At 37.2% G+C, this 26,438-nt stretch overlaps 2 protein-coding genes across 2 annotated transcripts in view; both read right to left on the bottom strand.

The window, feature by feature from the left end:
- Positions 1-7,052, bottom strand: part of LOC134650971 (probable chitinase 10) — a 159,525-nt gene extending 152,473 nt beyond the window's left edge. The window contains exon 1 of the mRNA XM_063505934.1: positions 6,885-7,052. Within this exon, the coding sequence (XP_063362004.1) occupies positions 6,885-6,887 (3 nt within the window). The 5' untranslated portion in view covers positions 6,888-7,052. The remainder of the gene's footprint in view (positions 1-6,884) is intronic.
- An 8,481-nt stretch (positions 7,053-15,533) lies between these two features.
- On the bottom strand, positions 15,534-17,456 carry LOC134650664 (uncharacterized). Its single transcript, XM_063505596.1, has 2 exons — positions 17,108-17,456; positions 15,534-16,052 (listed from the first exon to the last, which is right to left on the bottom strand). The coding sequence occupies exons 1-2, from the start codon at positions 17,315-17,317 to the stop codon at positions 15,567-15,569; spliced, it is 696 nt and encodes a 231-aa protein (XP_063361666.1). The 5' UTR covers positions 17,318-17,456; the 3' UTR covers positions 15,534-15,566.
- Positions 17,457-26,438: the final 8,982 nt, after the last annotated feature.

Here is a 26,438-nt window from a genome sequence, read left to right as displayed (position 1 = left end):
GCTCGTATCCCGTAACGTGTGTGGTGTATTACATTGCGGGCCGAATTATTTTGTATGGTTATAATTTTCAATGCATTTCTAAGTAAAATCTATCTCAATATACTTTTTAGGTCCTATGCTAACCACCGTTTAAATATTCGCCCGTATTGGATTTACACACTGTATAGTTATAACCCTAGGGATATAATTATATGTCGTAACATAGTTATACGAAAGCGATTACTAGGAATATTATTATAACTATTATACGTCTTTAGTTTAGTGATATAGTTATATTACTGGATTCAGTTTAGTGAAATAATTGTAGGTAGGAGTGCGGCGGCGGTGCGGCGGAGGTATAGTTATATCCCTAGGGATATAGTTATTTACCGTATAATACGTATTATAATCATATTCCTAGTAAGATAGTAATATCTTACTAGGAATATATAACGGCTTTATCTATCTTACTGCGACATACATACTGACTAATGGCGTTATTTATAAACCTTTGTCAAAAGGAAGGCCAGGGCAAGAGCACCCTAAACCGGCGAGCGTGTATGAGGAATAATATTTATTTGATATTTGATACCTATTTGATATTTATTGAAAACAAATTTTACAGCATTACAGCTAACACCAATGCACTGTAAAATTAAGTAGTAAAATTAAGTAAGTAATAATAAAGCGATTAATAAGCTACCTATTGCATGTTTAATTCACAAAAACGTAAAATATCTTTAAAAAGTTTACGACTTTGGTCGGCAAACAAGTCGCAGTCCGGTGCAAAAGATAAAAGATTATTAAGGAGTGCCCGGGAACGGACAATATGAAAGTAACGGAAACGAAAGAGGTATGTCAGGATCGTAGCAAGTGGAAATCCGTGGTCTCTGCCTACCCCTCCGGGAAATAGGCGTGATTATATGTATGTATGTATGTTTGTCAAATCTAACAAACCGTTGCTAATCGTTTGTCCCTATCAGTTATTGTATGTTACAAATACCTACATCAGTTTATTAGAAAGATGCATAATTTAACAGAGGCTTGGAAGAGATCACTCTTCAGCGATAAGATCGCCTATTGTCTGCCTCTTCATTTAATAATCTTTTCTTTTGTATCTTTTTACTGAGGTGTGCCAATAAAGAGTATTCTATCTATATAAGCTTCATGAATAAAGGATGACTCACGCTAGACCGGGCCGTGGCCGGGCCGGAGCTTCCGGCGCTTCCTTGCCTATGGAAAGCACCACTTGATCACCAATTAGCCGTCATAGAACACATGTCAGACGCCTCGGCCGGGCATTGTAGCGTGAGTAATCCTTAAGGTGGTAAGTATTTATTTGTTAGCTGGTTACCTAACCACAGTTATAGCAATATTTTGATCAAACAATTCTGTCATTTGTATAACGCGATTAATTTTAATCGGATTCGGTACATCGTATTTATATTATTTGACACGCTTACAAAGAGAATACCCGATATTCTAACAACAGAGTATTTTACTTTGTTTCTGGTAAAGTAAAATCCTATTACGTGTCGAGACACAAAAACCATTTATAAATACTTACCGTAAAATGGGGTGAGTATGGTTCGAGGGGAGAGTTGGGTTATGAATGGGGAGAGAAGGCATGAAAGGGGGGTGAGATGGGATTTTAAGGCTACTGCTACAAAAATAATGTATTCCAATTTAAAATGGAGCTATATAGTAATACTCATAATAAAAAAAATCGATCCAACAATCTTCCAAAATCAACTTTGTATGAAATTCCATCTCACCAGTTTAGCACCTACTCACCCCATTTTACGGTACCTAGGGGAAACCCGTGCAAAACCGTATACCGGGGTAAAATCGTAGACAGCCCATATGTCTGTCACTAATTCATATTTCGCCGCCCTTACCCTCAGTGTTAACTGTACATAGGTGGACCTTATGCTTTTTGTAATAAGTTCCACCGATGTTCAGTTAATACTTAGTGTTGCTGTTTGTACTACATACTAGTATAATCCCTTCAGCGGACAAGGTGATTACAGATTGCGCCCCATAAAGAGTTATAAAAATTATTGGTAACATAAATGGTAAAATAAAACTATTAAAACGGATGATATCGCGCAGGTATATTGAATTTATACTACATCGCGACGTTTCGAACCCTTTACAGCGTTCGTAGTCAACGGGTCGGGTGACGGGATGTCGGGATGTCGGGATTTAGTATAAATTCAATATACGTTTTAATAATACAAAATAAATGAAACTGAAACTGAAACTGAAACTGAATAGTTTTATTTCATGGGTAACTATCGCGGTAACCGAAAACAATATTATAAATGGTGAATTTGACGGCGTCAGAGAATACTGTAACACGTAAAATCAAATTTGAAAGTTAAAATCGTTTTTTGCACACTTAAAATCTAAACGAGTTATGATTACTTGCCCTTAATTTGTTTGGTATAAAAAATGTAATCGTTAAAATGAAAACTTCAGCGTCTAGGTACGCTAGTACCTACCATATTCAGTCATACAATTAAAAGCCGTGCAAAAAACACACAAAAAACACGTATTTTAAATAATATAGAAATGGCTGGTATACAGTCCCTTAAGCCAAACAAAACTTATATGTTATCTTATCAAGATCTTGATCTTCAATTATTTCTCAAATTACCTAACGGTAAATTAAAAAGAGTGCCCTATAAAAACTCAACGGTCATTCAATTAAATCTGGAATGCGTTCGATTCAATCCAACAACATTTGATCAAATCACCCGTCCTCAGCTGGGCAACCGTTATTCTAACAACATTAACCATAAGTGAACCTTATGGATTTACAATAAGGTTCAAAAGTGGTCAGTTAACAGGGTAAAGGGCCCTAAGGCAATGGATACTGGGTTGTGATAGATACCGGTTGCATCTCGGGTTGCATAGCTAGTTAGCTGAAAGGTTAAAAGTATGGTTACGTAAGGTTTTGTTCCCGTTAGGTACGGTTACAATTTACTATTGCACGTCTAAATATTGCGAAGTATTATGTCTGTACAATAAAGTAAGTAACTAGCTACAAAAGTTTCAAAATGCAATTTAACGTGCAGACTGTGCAAATTGTGACTTCGATTGATGCAATATCTAGTAGTTAGTCAAAAAGGCTAAGTCCCTAAAAATTGGTACAATTGACATTTCTTTAGTTCTTTTATAAACTAAATGCGGTTACAATAAGATTTCATTGATTTGAGGTTTTTTCATAATATGCAACATAGTTTACTTAATTCTCAAATATTTCCGAAAAAGTATTTCACCATTTGTTATGCATTTAGTAGAACTTGAAAATAAGAGCAAATATAACTGTAAACATACGGCGTTATTCATAAACGTTTACTAAGCTAATCAGCTGATGATCGTTGTTTGTCCCTCTCTATGACATAACGACAGATAGGGACAAACGACGATCATCAACTGATTGCAGCCATTTATAAATAACGCCAATCATGTTTAGACATCTCAATGCATAAAGCAGTTTTTTTTATAATAGACTCCAGACAATGCAAAACCATTCAATAACCTTGAAATTTGAAACACAATTCAGATCTTGTAGAACACCACCTAAGGCGGGACTTCATAACACGGGCAAAAGCTAATTTTAGAATAAAATAAACCTTAACAAGTTTACCTACTCCAGATTTTCAAAGTTAGCTAAGTCTAAGGAACATCGACGAAGCATAACTTGAAGGCTCTAATTTATTTCCAGAACTCGTGATTAGTATATTACCATAGTTGGAAAGTCCATCTGACAGATGTCCGAACTCGCGAACTGACCTCCAACTTGGGATGACTTGACCTTTCTCACACATAACGACGTATCTTATGAAATATATCAAAAACCTGTATACATTTTTAGACTTTAAGTCTTTGGGGTAAGGTACAAACTTGTATATAAGTTTTGACTGAAGCAATGGCTAATAAGTCGTTCTAAATAGTTGATAAGCCGCTGTATATTCATGGAAAACTTGAAGTTGTCTGAGATTGGAAGAGTTTATGAGGTTTGCTTTGGTTATGGTGGCGGTAAGTTCGGAGGGTATGTTGGTTTATTAATATATTTCATTTCTCATGCTCGGAAAGAGGTTCGCTGTTGTTCTAAAAGGTGTGCAGAAAATGATAGGTTTCTGCACTAGAGCATTTTACCTTCCAAGTACGACTATATACATTTTTTAACGATAAGCAGTTGAAATTTGGGTTTAGATTCGTTATATTCGTTATACAATTTCCATTCTGATATTTAACACCCCATTCCATAAGTAACGATACTTTTTCCTAAATTATTAATTGAAAGTACCCTCAAGATTTACTATAAAAATGTCTAAATTCTCATATTAAAAAAAAACACATGCATTTTAATTTCCTCGTATTCGAAATGAAAAGTACATAGATTGTTTAACTAGAGTAAAAGGCATCATTTCAGCCTCGGACTATTGGCACTCTCACTGCGTTCGAGCTCCAAACTACCTCGGCAGCAATGAGTGTCTTTCATCCCTAGGTTAACAATCTACTATGTATATGCGGGAGTGTTGTGAAATATCGACAAGTTGCAATAAATAGCGCTGACTTAGATAAGATAAGACGACATAAATGACATTACATTAATTTTTTTAGTAACATCACAGAGAAAAAAATACATAGATTGCTCACTCCATACATCAGTTTTAGTACCAAAAAGACTGTTAGCATCTAGCATCGAGTAGCGGAACTATCAGTACTGCTACTTGACAATAGATGTAGCACCGGCCGGAATGTCTTATGCTGTTGAGATAAGACTTTCCGGTCGGTGCTACATCTATTGTCAAGTAGCAGTACTGATAGTTCCGCTACTCGATGCTAGATGTAGACACTGAAATTAATAGTGTAACTGATGTATGGAGTGAGCACTCTTGTATTACTATATTTCTCTATGGTAACATGGCGTCGTGCCTACATATACATCTGTGAAACTTACACGACTGTGAAAGAATTGCAGTTATTTTCAACAAGGAGAATAAAGCCGGCTATAAACATATTTCAACATGCAAAGCATTTGCGCAAAATGTAAATTATTTAAAGATATTAATCTTACAATATACCCGAATGCTTTAATGTGAGTTGCATTAACGAAACGATAAGAATCGTATAACACTGTTAAATTGTATAATTTTTATTACTTACGATAGTTTTTAAATTATATTTTTAAGTTATTTTCCTGACCCATTTTAAATCACATCAAAAACAAATGTTTATCTTATAACAAAACTTCCGTGAGACACAGACATATTAAATATACCTATTAAAAGCAGGTCACTCATGTATTTTAAGTAGTAAACGCAAGCTCCTGATGATGCTTCTCGGTACGGAGTGAAACATATTGAGCATTTTCGACTTAAAATACGTGAGTGACCCACTTTTAATATATTTAATATATTTATCTCATACATTTATAAGATACAATATTTATATTACATATATGTAATGCGTAGGTTTGCGAGTGACCAACCATAAAATAGTGTTTAACCCTAGTTGGAGCGCGTTTTCCAAGTAAAAATAACAGTAATATGATAATTAATAGTCCTATCTGTATTACCTACTAACCTGTAATAGTTAATTAGTAAGAGACAGAAAAATATAGTGCATAACTCTCTGTACACAAAGGTAATTTGTAAAATGTGAGTAGACGTGTACCTATAGGTATAGTTTGTCAAAGGACTGTCTCATTTCAAACATAGACAGAGAGAATCATACTATCTTTGTCTTAAACTAGTACTAGCACCGAAAAGAAAAGGATGAGTATAGTTTTTTGTTCTTATTTACTGACAAATTGGTTTGACGAACTATAAGTAAAATGTGTAGTTGAGTGAAAACGCGTTGATGTCTAATAGAAACTGCTTGTCCGTCGCAAGCAAGAGCTTTTTATTATTAATACGCTATTCCGTTATACGAGAAATTAAACGTGTTTTACAAAACTGTATTATGAAACCATTTTTGGACTATAAATATGATTTGTCTTATTTATATATACATATTTATAAATGATGGCTTTTAACACGTACAGTTAAATAATTTTTTTACTACCTATTTTGGACTTTGTCATGGTGACAATGACATGAGCTCTCTAGCGACTTTCATATTGATTGTCACTGTGGAAAGGTACAAAAGAGAAACAAATACAAATAATAACAACTTTAAATTTGAAATAATGTCACATTTTTGCACTCAATTTTTAAATTAAATAAATAAATAATATTAAAAAATATAGATCTCGATCCATAATCGATTTGCAGACATATTTACGACGGCGCGAGCGCACGATTTCTACGCGATTGTTCGCCACTTTCTCCCAGTGAAACTGGGTGTTTTTACCCATTGTGCGCGCGCGCAACGCTGCACTGGTTTCCAATTTAGAATGGCGCGAAACCAGCTACGAAACGCAAAAAAAAACGAAAAAAACTTTTTTTTACGTGTTACGTATTTGTTTGTTATATTTACCTGTGTCTTTAATTTTTATTGGGATTAGGTTGCCGAGCGGACCGTAATAGGCTACGACAACAATACTAAAAATGAGCCGGTAAAATAATGATGATGAATGATGTAAACTTATTTTTTTGACATAAGTACAAAAAAAATGTTTGCACTTGGAATCAAAACTCTTACTCATGAATATTAATAGTATGACTCATTCGAACTTTCTTTCAAATTTCTATTTACCCACGCTGAGATTTAAGTACCGACTGCATAAATTATTTTGCGCTTAAGCTATTCAATTTAATGTCAACGCTTGTGTCCATAATTACGATTTCAAAACTCTCAGGTAATCGCTTTTGGGCAACCACATGTTTACCTTGATATTACCATTTACACCAAAAATATAACATTTTTCTTTAAAAAATCCAACTTACCATTTTCTCCTTTTTCAAATACACACACAAAAAGGAATCACTACACAAAAGTACCACACACTACACGCACTTCACACATAAACTAGTGTCAATAATTTATATATAAAATGTCAATTCGTCCGTCCTATCGTCCGCCCTGCTCGAGAGACAGTTGTGGACTAAATCCAACCGAAAGTACGTAACGAACGGCGGTGCGTGCGCGCAGGCCTAACTGTCTTGATACTTTGACATGAATTTTGATTGGTTTAAAAATGAAAGTGCACATCCGTGCATTTCAAGGTCGTTGGCACTTTAATTTTGCTTTCTTCCGTTGTTATCTTGATTGAGTGATAATAAGGTATTGTTTTTTAGGGAAATAAGAGCATTTCACATTTGGGTTCAATGACCGTGAAACCGTACCTACAGTTTTTGTAGAGCAGATTATGATTGTTGGATGATTATAGACGAACGCGTTTTCTATGTAAAATTTAAAAGTATTGTTACACCTATAGCTACATATATATGGTAAGGTGGTCAAATATATCTCATTGACAAGACGGTCGTTTAGAAAACGTTATCTGATATTTATAAAAAAAAAATATAGTACAGATATTTTCGATGGTAATTTTGCTAATTTACTTATTTCCATATTATTATTTTTCAACCTAACCGATTGAGATCGCAAAGTTTTTATACTCAATGGAAATTGAAAATATAAATGAAATATTGAAAATTATCTAACTAGAATTACTTCCGCTATAATCCAGTCCATGGGAAAGATCTATTAAAAAATATGTACAAATAAAAGCGAAGTCTGTAGGCGCCATAAGTGCGCCAGAAAAGTTAAAAATATCGAGCGCTTATGCGAATAAAATTAAATAGAGGAATATTTTAATAAGATGAATTTCGCACTGCTAAAATAGAATATATTAACCTTTAAATTGTGAATTACAGTCCAAATTGTGTGGTACGGATACGGGACTAGGCATACGAATGGTTAAATTCGAAGCCTGGCTCCTATTAATTCGGTTTACAGTAAATGATTGCAAGTAAAACTCTGTTTTTCCGACGAAATAACTTCCGCTGATAATATAGTAGTCTATTTTGTAATTACTTTGCGAACACGAGCCATGAGAACATTACATTTATTTATCGAAATCGTGATAAATTGTGCCTACGGTGTGTATTCGACTACCTTTTAAATTTTTCTGAATAAGATTAAAAATATAGAAATGATATGATACAAATAAAAGAAAAAAGTCACACGTCAATATAGGTAGAAAAAAAAATATACAGAGAATACAACAACCCAAGTAGAGTTAAACAACAGGCCATATAGCGATCTCTTCTAGACAAACATAATATTTATCATAATTCATCTTATACCTTTATACTATATTTCGGGATCTCGGAAACGGCTCTAACGATTTTGATGAAATTTGTATAGGGATTTTCGGGGCCGAAAAATCGATCTTATCTATGGGAAAAAGCGCATTATTGAGTTTTTATATGTTTCCCGAGCAAAGCTCGGTCCCACAGAAAATAAAGTATCAAGATTAATTTGCGGTTCCTGCAGTTTATGTATAAAATGTACGCACGTTCCTTTCTCCTGCAAATGTCACCGAGAGAGCAACACAACGGCTGCTGCATTTATTTCCTTATTACAAGCCAGTTTTTGCCCTACTGCTCAAAGTACCAAGGTATCGATAGTTTTGATATCAAACACAATATCAGTAATTATACCCATGTACTACAAACACTTTATTTTTTTCAAAGTATACTATGTAAATATTATTATGATGAATATATTTTTACACTTAAGTTATAATAAGTTGGTTACAGTACTGACGTGACATTAAAAAAAAACCGACAAAGCGCGAGTCGGACTCGCCTTCCTTACATTACACAATTTTTAGCAATGTATTTCTTAAAGTGGTCTCTAGGGGTCGGATTAATAACTAAGTAATTAAGTCCGACTCACACTTGACTGCACATTTCTAATACTGTACGAGGGGTGTTCAAAATATTCTCGGTATGAGAATGAAAACAAACAAGTACGAAAAGTTTGATATTTTTATTTTTCAATATACTCCCCCCCTATGTTCATACACTTAAAAGATCGATCAATTATTTTTTTTAATCCTGCATAAAAATATTTTTTATCTTTGGTGTAAAAATGCTCCTCCACTGCCGCCTTCAATGCTTCATCATCGGAAAATTTATTTCCACGCAGATCCTTTTTAAGATTGGGGAACAAAAAGAAGTCGCTGGGGGCTAAGTCCGGACTATACGGTGGGTGAGTAACAGTTTCAAACCCACATTCAACAATAGCTGCCTTGGCAATATGAGCAGTATGGACGGGGGCGTTGTCATGCAGAAGCATAACACCTTTGGTTAACTTTCCTCGCCTCTTTTCTTTGATTGCATCCTTTAATTGACGTAGAATGTTAGCGTAGTACTGTCCTGTGATATTTACACCTTTTTCTTTATAATCGATCAGTAATACTCCTTCAAAATCCCAAAATATCGTGGCCATGACCTTGCCAGCTGAAGGGATGACCTTGAACTTCTTGGGATGAGCTGAACCCTTAATGTGCCACTGCATGGACTCTTGTTTACTCTCTGGGTCATAATGATGAACCCAGGTTTCATCTCCAGTAACTATTCTTTGCAGCACCTCATCAGGATTTTCACCGCACAGGTCAATAAAATCGGAACAACAAGCTACACGCATGTCTTTTTGAAGCCGAGTCAGCATTCGCGGAACCCATCTTGCACTTAATTTTGACATATTAAGATGGTCATGGATAATATCATGTACGGTACCAATAGAGAGATTGGTTACTTGTGCTATAGATTTTACCTTCACTCGACCATCTTCCAATATAAGTTTTTCCACTTTATCAATATTTTCTTGTGAAGTAGCTACTACAGGCCGGCCAGGTCTAGGGTCGTCTTCAACACTCTCCCTTCCACGTTTAAACTCGCTTGACCACTTTTGAATGATAGATAAAGAAGGAGCAGACTCACGGTAAACACAATCCATTTCCTCTTTTATGTTTTTTTTGATTTTTACCCTGTTTTGTCAAGAATTTTATCACGCATCGATGTTCTAATTTAGTTAACATTGTCAATTCCCACATGATGTTCATGTTTGTTCAGCAATTGCAGAAAAACAAAAGAACATCTCGGTTCGAATTATACTTTTTTTTAATGTCAATGAATAAACCTTAGCGGCCAGTAACGAAAGAAATTTTAGAAGAGGTTGTAAGATATCAATACCGAGAATATTTTGAACGCCCCTCGTACGTCTAAAATAACGTTGCACTGATTTGACCAAACAAAGTGAGTGTCATTATAAATGTCATATTTCCATACTTAGACATTTTATATTGATAATGACATGGCCACACTATGTCATTGCATAATTAATTTGGTCCTTTTCTAAAACCAATAGTGGGTTTTTTTCCCGGGATACTACCAGTGTTTGGCACTTTTTAATAGGTATGTTATTAAATTGGAAGCGCTGGTGGCCTAGCGGTAAGAGCGTGCGACTTGCAATCCGTAGGTCGCGGGTTCGAACCCCGGCTCATACCAATAAGTTTTTCGGAACTTATGTACGAAATATCATTTGATATTTACCAGTCGCTTTTCGGTGAAGGAAAACATCGTGAGGAGACCGGACTAATCCCAATACGGGCCTAGTTCTGGGTTGGAAGGTCAGATGGCAGTCGCTTTCGTAAAAACAATTACTGGGATTAGTTGCCAAGCGGACCCCAGGCTCCCATGAGCCGTGGCAAAATGCCGGGACAACGCGAGGAAGATTATTTATGTTATTACATTGATATAGAATAAAGAACTGGATACCCAATCAGCCGCAAAAAATGGCCCCACAAAAGTAACGTTGAAACAGATCACGCGTTACTTTTTCGTTTAGTCTTGTTTGAAACGCTCAAATGTGAAGTTGTCAACAATTACGAAATGTGCCGTTAAAATATATAAAAATAACAATGATAAAACAAGGAAAAAGGATGGAATGTATTTCTTTCGGTTAGTTCTTTGGATAGCATTACATAATTTATGTAATTTGGTGGTAATTTTATGGTTTTGAATAAATTAATTTGTTAGTACCAAAGAAGGGATGTCAAGGAACAAAAATCTAATGAGTCGATGTGAGGTCAATATTTATTTTTATTTTTATATGGAATTCGTAAGGAATAATATTATGTTTAAATTCAAGATTTCCAAGAAAACCTATGCGACGTGCAAAGTGGACTGCTATTTAATTATAGCAAGAGATAGGGGTGATGCAGTTTTAAACAAAGCAAGACGGCACTTGTGTGATCGGCCCATTTCCCTGTTTCCGACAACCAATAAGGGCTTATATCGACTAACTGTAAATGCTAAACCTGTCTGAACACAGTGACAACCACAGGATTTTTTTGGGTTATTTCCACCAACTCGCTTTGGTGGTAACTAGTGGGAATTATTTTTCCCAGTAGTTACCAGTGGTAAAAGGTGGGAAAAAAAATCCTAGTAGTTACCACTGATATGAACTTGGTGGTAACTAGTGGGAACAACCCGATTTTTTTTATAAAGTATGGACTTTATAAAAAAAAATCCAATCAGTACCTAAATGTCCCCGTGCACCCGTGCGATGAGTAAATGTAGATCTAAAATACACAGTTATTTTATTTAATAAGTTGAATTTATTTCAAGGAAATTAGTATTTAAAGACGTATACTTACTTATTAAAAATTTAATTTGTTTGTTTGTGGTTCAAAAACCACGAATTAATTTTATTTAAACTCCCGATTAAATTAAATTTGTTTTATTTATTACTTCAATTGGTTTTTCTGTACAGTAATACCTATTCAAGTGTACCAAAGTGACTCCATTCGTTCATTATTCTCGTTTGACGTTGCTTGACGTAAATACGTTACGTTTAGTGCCATCGGACTAAATTTTTTAACAGTGTTGGTACTTATGTATGCAAATTTGACACTTAATGCTTACGACATTAAGCTCTTTTCTGTACGAAACATTTATCTTGACTCAAAATTTACGTAAGCGTTTTTATCATCAATGCAAATGGTGCGAAACATCATTGGGATCCACATTTCTTGACGTTTTTGTTCTGCTTTGTGTGTCTATTTCTTTTATATTAAGTCAGCGTGTTATTAAATTGGAGAAAACACAAAAGCAAAATTGCGATCGTAAATATTGTTTTTTTTTTCTTCTATATATAAGTCAAAGAGTGCCTTCGCAACATGAAAAACCGAAAGGCTGTGGGTCCTGACGACATACCGATTGAAGCGTGGTAATCGATGGGTCCTCATGGTGTGATCATACTTACTGACCTTTTTAACCGCATCCTCACCAGCCGCAAAATGCCCAACTCATGGAGATTGAGCATTATAACGCCAATTTATAAAGGCAAAGGTAGTGTACAGGACTGTGGAAGCTACCGAGGTATTAAGGTCATGTGTCACACCATGAAACTCTTCGAGCGCGTTATCAACTCAAGGCTCCGGCAAGAGTGCACGGTCTCGCGGAATGTCAGTATGGGTTTCGTCCTGGCTATGGCACTATAGATCCCATTTTTGCCCTAAGAATGCTAGTCGAGGCCTACAGGGAAAAGAAAACGCCATTGCATATGGCTTTTCTGGACCTACAGAAGGCTTTCGACTGCGTACCGCGCCAGGTAATCTGGTGGGCTTTGAAGGAGAAGAATGTGCCACAAACCTATATTGACATTATCCGAGACATGTACCACAACTCGGAATCCATAGTAAGGACCGCCGTTGGCGATACTCACCCATTCCCGATCACAGTTGGTGTTCACCAAGGCTCAGCCCTGGGTCCTTTTCTGTTCAGCGTAGTGCTAGACGTAGTTTCAGCAAAAGTCCACGAACCATCTCCATGGCTTATGATGTACGCTGACGACATTGCACTGACAGATGAGGACAAACAGAAACTGGAGCATAAAGTGAACCAATGGAAGGGTGCACTAGAGAACGGCGGTCTGAAACTAAATGTTGCGAAGACCGAATACATGGCATGTGGCGGCACGGACCCCGACCCCATAAAGGTAGGAGACGAATTTGTCGTGAAAACGAATAAATTCAAATTCCTTGGGTCCGTGCTGCACGAATCGGGTGAAATCGATCACGACGTCCAAGCCCGAATTAGCGCTGCATGGGCAAAATGGCGAGAAGTAACCGGTGTCCTCTGCGACCCCAGGATACCGGTGAAGCTAAAGGGCCTTGTGTACAAGAGCATCATCCGACCAGTCCTTCTATATGGTAGCGAGACCTGGCCTGTCCTCGGAAGGCATGTCCAGCAGCTTCACGTCACGGAGATGAAGATGTTGCGATGGATGTGTGGCGTTACGCGACTAGATCGCATACGTAACGAACACATCCGTGGCAGCCTCGGAATCCGTGACGTAGCGGATAAGCTGCAGGAAAGTCGCCTCCGATGGTATGGCCATATACGCCGCAGACCAGTAGACTACGTCGGAAATAGATGCCTGAATCTCATTGTCCAAGGCCCTAGATCACGCGGCCGCGGTAGGCCTAAGAAGCGCTGGCTGGACGTCGTGACAGCGGACATGCAAGAGAACAATCTCACACATGAGGATGCCGAAGACCGGGCAAAGTGGAGAAGACTAAGCAGGAAAGCGGACCCTGGCGCTAGGCCGGGAAAACGCTAGGTTGAAGAAGATAATTAAGTCAAAGAGTACAGTAAACACCTGGCTCACCCGGCAATCCAAAATTAAGTTCAGAACTACATAGATCGTGCTCAAATTGGAATGAGTCACAGTCACACAGACCGAGACATTTAATTTACGTAAAACTCTAATGATTTCGATGATTCAGACATACTTACATATTACTTATTTATTTTCACCGCACCAGGCCCCAATTTCACCACGGCTACAATTGTCACTGACATATGTCGAGCTACAATTGTCAAGCGACAGGTGACATATTACAATTTTATGAAATATTTTCTATACAAATGCTTACAAACATGACAGGCATTTTGCTACAATTGTATGTATTACAATTATATTTTAAAACAAGAATTATTATTTTTAGTCGACATATTTGTAGAATTGTCGGTGAATCTTGACATGAGATTGAAGCTGTGTCGGATTTGCGTGACAATTGTAGTATTTCGTGGTTGCTACACGCGTAGTTCAAAATGGCTCTCCATGCGAGTAGTAGTGACGCTAGTGATAGTAACAGTGATCTTGATGAATTCGCACATATAAGAAGATATAAAGACAGAATTAATTTTTCCTATGATATTACGGATTTTTCATTTAAGGAAAAATTCCGTCTTAGTAAAGTAAGTGTAGAGTACTTAATAAATAAAATTGGTGCACGTATTGAACATCCAACGCCAAAAAACAAAGCTTTGACGCCTTGCCAACAAATTCTTTGTACACTGCATTGGATGGGATCGGAATCTCAATATCACGTTAGCGGAGATAATCATGGAGTATCAAAGGCTACCATTCATCGGTGTATCAAACGAGTTACGACTGCAATTGTCAACGAAATGTTTGGGATTGAAGTACGCTGGCCGGAGAATACCGACGCTATCCCGCATTTATTTAGGGAAGTTGCAAATATTCCTAGAATTGGAGGAGTCGTTGATGGATCATTAATACCCATTGATTCACCTCAGCAACATGAGTACATGTACGTTGACCGCAAAGGTGGGCATTCGATTAATACAATGGTTGTTTGTGGGCCAAATTTAGAGTTTTTTTACGCCAGTGCTAGATGGCCGGGATCCGTTCATGACGCAAGAGTGCTACGTAATTCAACTTTGGCTCATCAGTGGGAGAATGGTTGGAGGCCGTTCCCAAATGCGTTTTTGTTAGGAGACAGTGCATATGCCATGAAAAAATGGCTCATTACGCCAAACATCCCAGTTGAAATACCAATAACAGAAGCAGTTATGCGATTTCTACGAGCTTTTAAATGTACACGAAGATTAGTTGAAAACGCTTTAGGAGTATTAAAAGAAAAATTTCCCTGTCTGAATCATCTCCGTGTTCAACCTCTGAAAGCATGCCATATATTTTTAGCATGTGTCACCCTTCACAACTTAGAAAAACGCCTAGGAGTGCAGTATTATATTCCGTATCACAATCCGGTTGATAACGGTGACAATGAGAGAGATAATGAAGATAACGGTTACGACAATAATTATGCAATTGACCCTGAGGCGATTGAAGTGTTAAGGGAATTAATACAAATGTATACATAAGGAAATATTTAATGGACATATTATAAAAATAAATACAAATGCGTTTATTTCATTACCTTTAGACTACATTAGTATGTTACAATTTATTAAAGTACATGTTATGAAAAAGATACGGGTAGGTACAGTCAGCAGCAATAGTTCCTAAGCGGCTGAGGTATTCAAAATTACCTTCACATGTGAACACCTCGCCCGCTTAGCTACTTCTGCTGCTGACTGTACAGCTTGCTGAATTTAAAACCGCTAAATTGAATATTATAATTAATATATATTATTATCAGCGTAATTGTGTACTTTGTAATTATAACATAGGAAATAAGTATTCTACTAAAAGGGCTCGCCACCGTAATAGTCAATAACCCTAGTTACAAAATAAGTTTGAAAAAAAAAAGTGATGACTATATAAGAAATTATATAATTTTAAGTTGTATTTGATCTAGTAAGTTGAACGTTTTCTTCTTCTATGTCGACTAATTGAACAATATCTAATTGTACACAATTTTGCTCGTGATAAGGTGCTGTATAAGAAGAATGCGTTATGTTCAATTCTTTCTCTAATTTAAATAATTCTAAATCTAATTTATATTTTTCTCTCTTATAAAGTTCAGTTTTCTCTTTAAGCAACAATATTTCAGCCTCTAATTTTTCCTTTTTTAAACGTATAACCGATTTATAGTGCACATTAGTTGAATTCGTATTATTTTGGGAATTTTGAGGAATAGGTTGACTAGTATCTTGTACTTGAATAGTCTCAGCCGCCTGAGTTCCTGAGGATTCTGGAACAGTCAAACCCTCTAAGACTGGAGTGTTCTTCCCTATTATACTCATAATAATGCCATCAGTTTCATCAAATTGCCATTTTTTGCCTCCCGCAGATCCTGTTTGGTTACGATTATCCCTTTTTTCCTAAAAAAGAAATAATTATTACGATTATTGAAAGCTAAAATTTCATTATTTTAAGTGTTTTTAAATGAACGCCGTACAGTCAATCAATTGGAACCCTAGGCCACTGTAGAACCTTTTTATAGTAAACGTCAAAGTTACTTCTATGGCTAATACATAGTTAAATAGCAGGGTCTCAATACGACAGAGTTCTAGAGTGGCCTTGGGTTCCAATTGGTTGACTGTACCTACGTTTTTACACCGAATTCCAAAGTAAAATAGTGTAAATAAATAAATAAATAGTGTAATAGTGTAATTAGGACACCACGGGTTATCCTGCCAAAAAAGTGCTGGCCGCTTTTCAAGACACGCTGCCCTGAATGACATAATCCGCCGGTCTCTTGCATCCGTCAACGTGCCAGCTCTACTGGAACCAACTGGCATAGCCAGAGACGACGGCAAGAGGCCGGACGGTATGTCCTTGGTTCCTTGGGGTTTGGGAAGGGTGCTAGTGTGGGACGCTACCTGTGTAGACACACTGGCCCCTTCCCACCTCATCGGAACCAGTAACCAAGCTGGTGCGGCGGCTAAAGCGGCCGAAAAGCTTAAAATGCACAAGTACAGGGGTCTCGGCCCCGAGTATATTTTTATGCCATTTGGGGTTGAGACCCTTGGCCCATGGGGTCCTAGTGCCCTACAACTTTTTAAAGAGCTGGCAAAAAGATTGATCGACCTCACTGGTGACCGAAGAGCTGGCAGCTTTCTCGCGCAGCGTATTAGCCTCGCTATACAGCGGGGAAATGCTGCCAGCGTCTTCGGCACCATGCCAAAGGGGTCCAACTTTTTAGATTTATTTTAATTTTATATAGTATTAGTTTTTAGTTTTAATTTAGTTTTATTTAGTTAAGTTAGTTTATTTATTGATGAATGTACATTTGTTTTTATTTTACATGATGACTAGATAATAACAGTGTTAGCAAAAGCATTGAAAAAATAGTGTAAATAAAATTAATTTATTTCAGACCAATTGATCCATATTACCGCAACTAATTAATAATTCAAACTTGATAAATACTTACTATAGTCCTCTTTCTCCAATTTTGCCAAGTTGTATCTCTTAGATATTTCCAATCTTTGTCGTACACACCCATTTCATTCAAACGTTGAGCTATTTCCTTCCATTTATTAACTTTCATTTCGAATGTTAATTTGTTATCAAATTTACCAAATAACACGGATTTGCTGTCGGAAATCATATTTAAGATAGTTATCTTTCTTGCAATATCCATATTGCAATAATATTTTTGAAATAAAGATACTAACACACGCACACAAGAATTGCTAGTTTCACGAAGAAAATTACTCAATGGCGGGAATGGATTTAATAGTTTTAATTTGGTTTTATGAAAAAGAGAGCAAAGGCATTTATATTCAGCCAATAAAAAAAGTATCCACGTGAAATACTTAGATTATTATTTTTAAATTAAATAATATTTTTGAATTAAATAAAACTTATTGATGTTTGAATTAAACATTATAGATTAATTAGCGAGAGCGTGGAATGGCATATGTAGTGGCGTTAAGCTTTGGTTTCCTCCGAAAACGGTGGCGTCATATAGCGGCCGTCTCCATACAAATACTACGACATCCATATTTAGCCGTATTATTTAGTATGGAGACGGCCGCTATATGACGACACCGCTATCCTAGGAAAACCGATCTTTACCGTCAGCATGAAAATAATAATAGGTATTTGAAATAAAAACAAGCACAAATATTTAGATTTTTTTATTACTTCTTCTTCTTTATTACTTTAACTAGCTGTGCCCGCGGCTCCGCCCGCGTGGAATTCGGTCTGTGTCAGTAAGCTAATTCATCCCTAATTTCTCTTTCTCTCCCCTGGAGGCGGAACTTGAAGTAAAGTTGACAGATGGATACGATTAGCGGACTGAAGTCCAGATAAAATATTTTACAATTAGGTAGGTACTTACCACTAAACAAAACTACACTCCAAAACGAATAGTTTTTTTCGCCCTTATTCCAATATTAGACGTGATTTAAACGACACAGAGTTATAGTAGGTGTATAACGGACCCCTGCGTGGGCAGGCGCGATGTGTAGCCAACGCGCCCAATGAGGTGAAGGGGTGATTTCCCCAAGAGTCGGGTCCGAGTCCGGACGGCCGCTGGCGAGGTTGCGGAAGAGTACTTCGGCGTTCCTGGGACCTCGCCTTATAGCAGCGAGGCGGCAACAGAGGGGTTTTAGTGGGTAAACCTGGGGTCTCATTAGCTCACAACAGGGAGTCCCACATAACCATCCCGGCCCGTCCCCGCGCCGGGTGGTATGCTTAAAGCATTTCCCCTCTTAAAAAAAAAAAAAAAAGGTGTATAACGGACAATACAGTACTACTTTTGTATTTTTACGTTCTTGAGTGTACCTATCCAAAACATGTCCATAGCAAATATCATCCAATTCTGTCCTCCAGTCAAATCATTCTGAGCATGAAAAATTAAGATTTATACACATAGAAATCCATACTTCCTAACAAACTTTCGAATTTAGGTCTAATATTATATTAGTTAGAAGTAAGATTACAGGAAAGGAGAATATTATAAATATCAAAAACTTGAGGCCGAGTATTTACACTTTATTTACAGTTATGTTTATGTATGCACAACTAAATATCTACATATATGTATGTACCGGGGATTACTTTTAACAGTGTAAAAAAATGTTTAATTATAAATTGGCCTAAGTCGTAGTCGCTTGGTAGGGTGCCCAGAATGCCATCTTTATGAAAGTAGGGCTTAACCCTTAAAATCGTATTAAAAACGCGAGCGCAGCGAGCGCGAATTTTTTTTGATAGAAAAAAAATTGAGAGATGGGAGTAATGTTGTCAGGGACACAGCCGCAATGGTTTACGTGAAACGTTGGTGTGGATATCTAATGCGAAAGCCGAAGGCCGAGCTCCATGTAGGGCCGAAGGCCCGAAGCGTCCAGGCTGTCAGTACTTAACCCTTAATAGGGCAGAGATATGAATTTCGAAATAAAATAACTTTAGTGAGTGATTTGGATATTTATTGTAGCTACAATCAACATGATAGTAAAAAAAAATTTTTCAGGAAATCGGTTTTCATGAAAAACAGGGTGGTAACTATATGACCGTTACCTTTTAACGGTTTTTAGGAAGTGGTAAGTATTTTACCGTTGCCCGTTCGTGCTGCATGAGGCAATACTGTCCTCAGACTGGTGAAGCGTGGACATGGCGTCTGTGGGCGCACAATGAAAACTTTTAAAGCACGGCGTGGTACATAAAGCCACTTTGCACACGTCACATCGTACTCGTGATCATTTTTGTTGTTTTTTGTGCTACAGAAACGGCATCTTGTAATTTTTTTTTGGTCTTCAGGAAAGTGCGGCGATGCATTTAAGCGAATTTCTTCCGGCAACCCCAAATATTCCCCCCTTTTTGTTTTTGAAAACAATCGCAGACATTTTCGTCTTCAGATATGTCTGGGTTTCTGTAAAATGGATCTGTAGACCAATACAAGTTGCAGTCAGGCAGTGGATTGTGTCCCATTAATATAATAATATTAGTACACGAAGGAAAGCGCGTATTTCGGTTTTGTTTGTAGGGACCCAATTCAAAGCTTTCTTTTGTATGGCGTAAATGTTTGTTCTACAATAAGTTCGCAGGTCGCGTCAGGAAAAAAATGGTCAAATAAACTGACAGGTTGTGTTTTGTGAGTAAATGCCATAAAATTTTTAAATGCCATTGGTCTATCAAACTTGGGTATGCGATGTGCTGGTAAATCTGAGGACCATTCTTGAGCTGTGGTTCTATACGAAACCTATCTTGAGGTAAGTATGTTTTGATTGATGATCGGAGACTGTATCTGCGTTGAACGTGAAAGGGAACTAGGCCCGACATTTGTAATTTCATTTTGTACAACAACTTACTCCTCTCTCGTATGACTCGTGGTATTTCTTTGCTGGGCTCAGCAGTTGTCTCAGTAGGGCTAGATGAAGCAATAGGGGTCAGCTCATTATTCATGGGAGTATCAGGTCTTGTGATTTCTTCAATTTCCATGGTTACGTAGTCAACTAATTCCAAAATATCTTCGGAAGACCGATCAAGGGCCTCACTACATGTTTTCTTCACATGTTCACCAGTATCTGAAGCATTTTGTGGGGCAGTTTGGGTTTATGCCATATCTTCTACCTCTAGATAATCATCTCTAGTGTCAACACAATGCTCTTCGTCAACCTTTGAACTCAAAATTTTTGATAACCCTTGCAAAACTTGGTTGTCGTAATTATACTCAGTAACGAAATTATAAATGTATCCCATGTCATCATCTAAGTCACCTTCAAAGCCGGAAAGATCATTTTCAAGTATTTCTTGAATATATTTATCGGTTAACTTCTTTTTTCTAGACATATTAGCTGAAAACAAGAAAATAAAAAAATAAATTTTAAAACTGATCCGTACTTTTATGACCGTAACGGGCTCTGGTAAAATATTTACCACCAACTTAGAACTACTTTTAGAAACTGTGGGAATGTGTATTTTAGGGTGGATAACACGTAATTGGGTAGATAAAATAACAAATTACTACATAAAAACAACAAAAACCACTTACCGGAATCTTGTTAGAACACTTTGATAACAAATATTCGCTAAACACTATAAAAATCGTTCGAATTTCAAATTTTCTGCTCAGCAGATGCAAAACCTACATTTGACACTTCACAGTGTTGCCAACATATTTTTTTTATGAATGACAGGTTATGTATGCGTTCATAAACCTATCAAACTATCAGATAAGTCAAATTGTATTTAATCTGTGCCTGACAGAACGAAGTGGTAAGTATATGACCGGTGCCCTATTAAGGGTTAAGCACAGAACAATAGTATCAGTGTCTAAATGCGAAGGCCGAAGGCCGAGCTCCGCGTAGGGCCAAAGGCCCGAAGCGTCCAGGATGTAAGTGTTTAAGTCGTAGTAGTAGTCGCTCGATAGGGTGCCCAGAATGCCACCTTTATCAAATTAGGCTTAACCTATAAAACCGTATTAAAAACGCGAGCGTAGCGAGCGCGAATTTTTTTTGATAGAAAAAAAATTTGAGAGGCTATGTCAGGGACATAGCCGCAGTGGTTTACGTGAAATTTTGGTGTGGATATCTAATGCGAAAGCCGAAGGCCGAGCTCCGCGTAGGGCCAAAGGCCCGAAGCGTCCAGGATGTCAGTGCTTAAGTCGTAGTAGTAGTCGCTCGGTAGGGTGCCCAGAATGCCATCTTTATCAGATTAGGCTTAACCTTTAAAATTGTATTAAAAACGCGAGCGTAGCGAGCGCGAATTTTTTTTGATAGAAACAAAATTAGAGAGGCTATGTCAGGGACATAGTCGCAGTGGTTTACGTGAAATTTTGGTGTGGATATCTAATGCGAAAGCCGAAGGCCGAGCCATGTAGGGCCGAAGGCCCGAAGCGTCCAGGATGCCAGTGCTTAATCACAGAACAATGGTATCAGTGTCTAAATGCGAAAGCCGAAGGCCGAGCTCCGCTTAGAGCCGAAGGCCCGAAGTGTCAGTCGTAGTAGTAGTCGCTCGGTAGGGTGCCCAGAATGCCACCTTTATCAAAGTAGGCTTAAAAGTTAAAAACGCGAGCGTACCGAGCGCGAATTTTTTTGATAGAAAAAATTGAGAGAGGCTATGTCAGGGACACCGCCGCAATGGTTGAATTTTGGTGTGGATATCTAATGCGAAAGCCGAAGGCCGAGCTCCGCGTAGGGCCGAAGGCACGAAGCGTCCTGGATGTCAGTGCTTAATCACAGAACAATAGTATAACTGTCTAAGGGCGAAGGCCCAAGGCCGAGCTCCGCGTAGGGAGGAAGGCCCGAAGCGTCCAGGCTGTCAGTGCTTAAACACAGAACAATAGTATTAATGTAGGTTAATGTGTGTGCTGGGCTCTCCAGTACCCGCTGATGCACCGCAGTACTTACCGTCGAGCGCGTCTGTCGTGCGAATCCGCTGAGCGGTCAACCGTTCTTCGCACTGCGTGAACGTCTCCGATTCTTCCTCAGATTCCTGAGACCGTGCTACCTTGTAACCTCAATACATTGCGAGAATTTCGCGAAAAATTAGTTTTTTTCGGATAGGTATGGTAACGCGTTTAAAATGCAAGTCCCAAATTGTTTGACATTTACAATTACTTAATACCTATTTAAAAACTTTCGCGTTTCGAACACATATTAACTCACATTTATAGACCTATCTCGAAATTTATTTTATTACCTTTATTTACCGACGTTTCGACACAGGTTTCACTGGTCATGGTCGCGGCTAACTGATGTCCCAACAAAATGTCAAAACAGAGATTTGTGCAACTACCCGACGAAAAGTGTATGAAAAAGTTTGGGGTAGACATCATATTTTCAAACCACCCACTTCACATAATGTTAATTATTGTCAATAAACCCGCGATAGACCCGTCTATAAATGTGATTTAATATGTATTTGCAAAGACGTTTGACATTGACTAAGAAAAATGTTGTTTTTTTTACAAAGTACATTCACAAAAAAAAAGTGTGCACCACTTTCTTAAGTTAGCGCCATAAGATTCAGGTGCAAACATAACTTAATTGAGTGTAGTGGCCACCCCCCCTTTTAGGGGTTGAATTTTTCTAGCCTAAAATAGGGCCTGGGAGTTTCTTGACAGATTAGTAAAGTTTGCATCAAAATCCGTTCAGCCGTTTTCACGTGATGCGCGGTCAAATAAACAGACAAACAGATAAACAGATAAACAGATAAACAGACAAACAGACAAAAATTCTAAAAACTGTTGGAACGTGTTCTGTTATCGATTCTAAGTATCCCCAACCAACTTTTTTTCGAATATCTTCCATGTACAGACTTTCGACCCTCTTCAGCTTTATTATATGTATAGATAAATAACAAACGTCTTTTTATACTGATATGCTATGCTAGTATGAGAAAATGGAAAATTCAAATTTAGAATGCCTGTACAGACAAATTACCACTACATATCGCTGCCCGAATATTACAGGGTTCTATGTTACACTTTTGACGAATTGAAATATGAACGTTGTCATAGTCACATAAAGTCAAAGTTTAACTACTCTGAAAATGTAACATAGAACCCTGTAATATTGGGGCAGCGATATGCCATTCCAAGCTCTCGCTAATTTATCTATAATATTTGATACATTTTTCCCTATGTTTAGTCGTGACAATTGTTTTCTACAATTGTCGCACCTGTCATCGTGGTGAAACCGATAATTCCACATATGTCATATTTTGATACAATTGTCGCACCTGTCACGGTGGTGAAATTGGGGCCAGCTCGTAATGACTAATAATAACTAATCTTTATTCTTCAAAAACTAGTGAGGAAGTCCACAAGGGTGGCAGAGGAAGTTGCATTTCATCCACAAGGGTGGCAAAGTAATTAATTTGATGCAAATTTTGAGTTGTGTCCTCAATCCTCATGATGGCAGGTAGCATTGACTTTTAAGTCATGATTTTGATACTCAATACATTTTTTTAGCATTCATTGGAATTCGATTTGTACCTACCTACCTAATTATGTTTCTAGATTGTAATTTTATCTCTTGTTGTATGAATAAAGTGTTTATTAATGTTTTACTACTTTTTGTGTGGTCAAATTTGTTGTGTTTCACTCTTTTAAATCATTCAATTTGTTAATCCTTCGCTCGCTCGGGTATCAATGGTGGCACAGAGCCACTAGTTTTACTTGATTAAGTACCTACTTCTGATAGTTATCAGACGTCTAAAGCTATCAAATAGAAACCAACGCATGCCCAGCCAGTATGGAGGCTTTCACGGCAAACTGGTGCACTTCCTGTAGTACATGACACTGCCTTTCTAAAGGACGTATGCCAGTATGAGAGTCATATGGAGATAGGACCTTTCAGTAGCCGGGTTGATGTCGACCCATATCCGCCCACGGAACTGGTATTTTGTTAGTTAAATAGTAAGGTCTTGTCGAAGGCTTTTAAATATTTAATTAATACCCTATTATTGCAATTAGATGTGTTTATAAAATGCCCAATGGGTTTGAAGTAATAAGGGTAAATCAATCACGATAAAATATCACTGTACGACTGTGTGATGGCGACGATTTCCTTGTAATTAGACTTATTACGTTATTAGGATAGTTAATAAGTTATTAGGATTTGCCCCTACATAGCAATTAGCCACTCTTAACAATATTGTTAGGAGTAGCCAATTAGTATGTAGTGCAAGTGGCCAATGACTATAGCAATGACTCTAGCACATATAGTCTTTCATCTCAGCAATGAGAACATGTTAACACAATACTAATTTTGAACTGTATACATAGTGGCAACAAAAAAAATATCTCCATAAAAATAATAGGTACATGAAGGTTATTTTATTACGTCATAAAGTTATTACACCACCCTGACACGACATAATGAGATGAGATAAAAGAAACGAAGCTGAAAATAAGATTTGGACGGTTTATCAAATTTTACAAATTTACTTGGACATGCTACATTAATCACAAAGTTTTATGCTATATAAGCTTGGCTCTACAAGAGATCTGATAACTTTTTGTCAGTGCGAGCCTTATGGTTTCGTCTTGGCAACATTTTACATGAAAATGTTTTTGGTGGGATTACCGATTATTCAGCCCATCTGATGAATTAGATGTCAGTCATATATTGACTGTTTTTAGAAGTCAAAAATTTACTAAGATCATTGTCTAAGATATTATACGTATATTTCGTCGATATAGCCTTAGCACTAATTTACATGTCCGTACAATCATTATTAGTTACCTACACTGCACGTTTAACACTAAATACAATGCAGTTGCACTACACGCGTCCATATTAAGGCCACTTGCAAAACGCGCGGTGAAAGTAGTCGCGGCGCTCTGAATAAAGATTGCCGGCCACATTATCAACTGAACGAGATTATATTGCTTATTTAATTGTAATTTAAGGTGTAGGTGCATTAATTACATAAACAAGTGGGGTAAACCAGAGTATAAGGGCAAACTACTCCTGATACTCAGCTTGTGTAAGTTTGGTGCCGTGATTGCTGCAAAGGCCATGGCAGGATAAGCTAAGTGAATCTGCCCCCAGCGAGTTTTGGCTTGTAACTTTTTTCGATGATGTGGCTTTGTATTGGTAATAAGTATGCAAAATTTGGGCCCCCAAAAATTTATAGTTTTAAAATAAAAAATAAAAAACGAAATATGTTTTTTTTCAATATTTTTTTTTTCCTAGCCAGCCGATTTCGACGTGCGTCACGTATAATGTGCATATAGTAAAGACAATTATATGACATTAATTATAGCATATATTACCATACAAAAAGAAAAAAATACAATTAATTTTTTCAAAAATATTTTTTTATTACTTTCTCGTCAGTGACACCTCCAAATTGTTCATCAATGCTAGCCTCTTTAATAAGTTACAAAATAAATGCATTTACTTAATTTTATCTGTGGTAGAACACGTCGTGTAGCGTCCAACGTGTCCATTTTACCTCGCCGTAGCCAAACTAATTGTAATATTGCCAGGCGCGATAAATCTGGCTAAGGCCATCGTGGAGAGCTGCCAAGTGTGGCCACTTATTCAGGTCTTGAACAATGTAACGAATGTGTCATAATATGACGCTGAATTTATGGGAGCAATCTCCTAGAATGTGTGGTCTGGGCATGGTGAATGAAAGGAGCGGAGATCACTTATTATATCATACTGTCACGTTGAGATCAAGATAAGCGAGCGAAAAAGCGTGTTGCGATAATGTTGTGATGGGTGCTTAGTCTTGTTTCAAGGAGTGAGAATATGCCAGCCACCTGTAACATGTAAGTATCGATAGAAATATGTCAAAGTGTGACCAATTACTTTCTTTTTGTGTGATCTGAACATGAAAATAAGAAACTTATTCGTTAGTAAATAAATTTTCTATTTTTGAATAGTTTGTCCATCACCATGAATCAAAAATGATCCCAAAAACATGTCTTATTGCTATTGCCTTTGACAAAAACTGATGTTCTACCGATTCAAAAGTGCACTCACGTAACTTCGAAATCATCAAGCCCCGTGGAAGAATTTAATTTGTTAAAATTATAAACATATATACTACATTACACACGACGAGTCCGCTAAGATGTTAGCCTATAAAAGTGTATCACACATTTTATTTACTTATATAACTTATGAAATAATAATATTCTAAGTCACCTCCACTATTTCTCCTCCCCGTGGCATTGTACATTGATCCTGAATGAATCAGACTCAGTAACCTGCCACGGACTTTCGTTTTTAGTGAGTTATGTTTCCGCTTTGAAATTACTTTTCCTTACCCTAGCGAGTCAAAACTGTCATGATATTTAA

This window comes from Cydia amplana, chromosome 9, assembly GCF_948474715.1.
Source record: "Cydia amplana chromosome 9, ilCydAmpl1.1, whole genome shotgun sequence".
In the NCBI taxonomy this organism is placed as follows: Eukaryota; Metazoa; Arthropoda; class Insecta; order Lepidoptera; family Tortricidae; genus Cydia; species Cydia amplana.
This window is presented reverse-complemented; position numbering and strand designations above follow the sequence as displayed.

Coding starts and splice junctions, on each gene's coding strand:
- LOC134650664 (XM_063505596.1), bottom strand. CDS start 17,317: ATGGATATTGCAAGAAAGATAACTATCTTAAATATGATTTCCGACAGC. Junction 16,053..17,107: donor ATTGGAGAAAGAGGACTATA/GTAAGTATTTAT, acceptor TTTCTTTTTTAG/GAAAAAAGGGATAATCGTAA.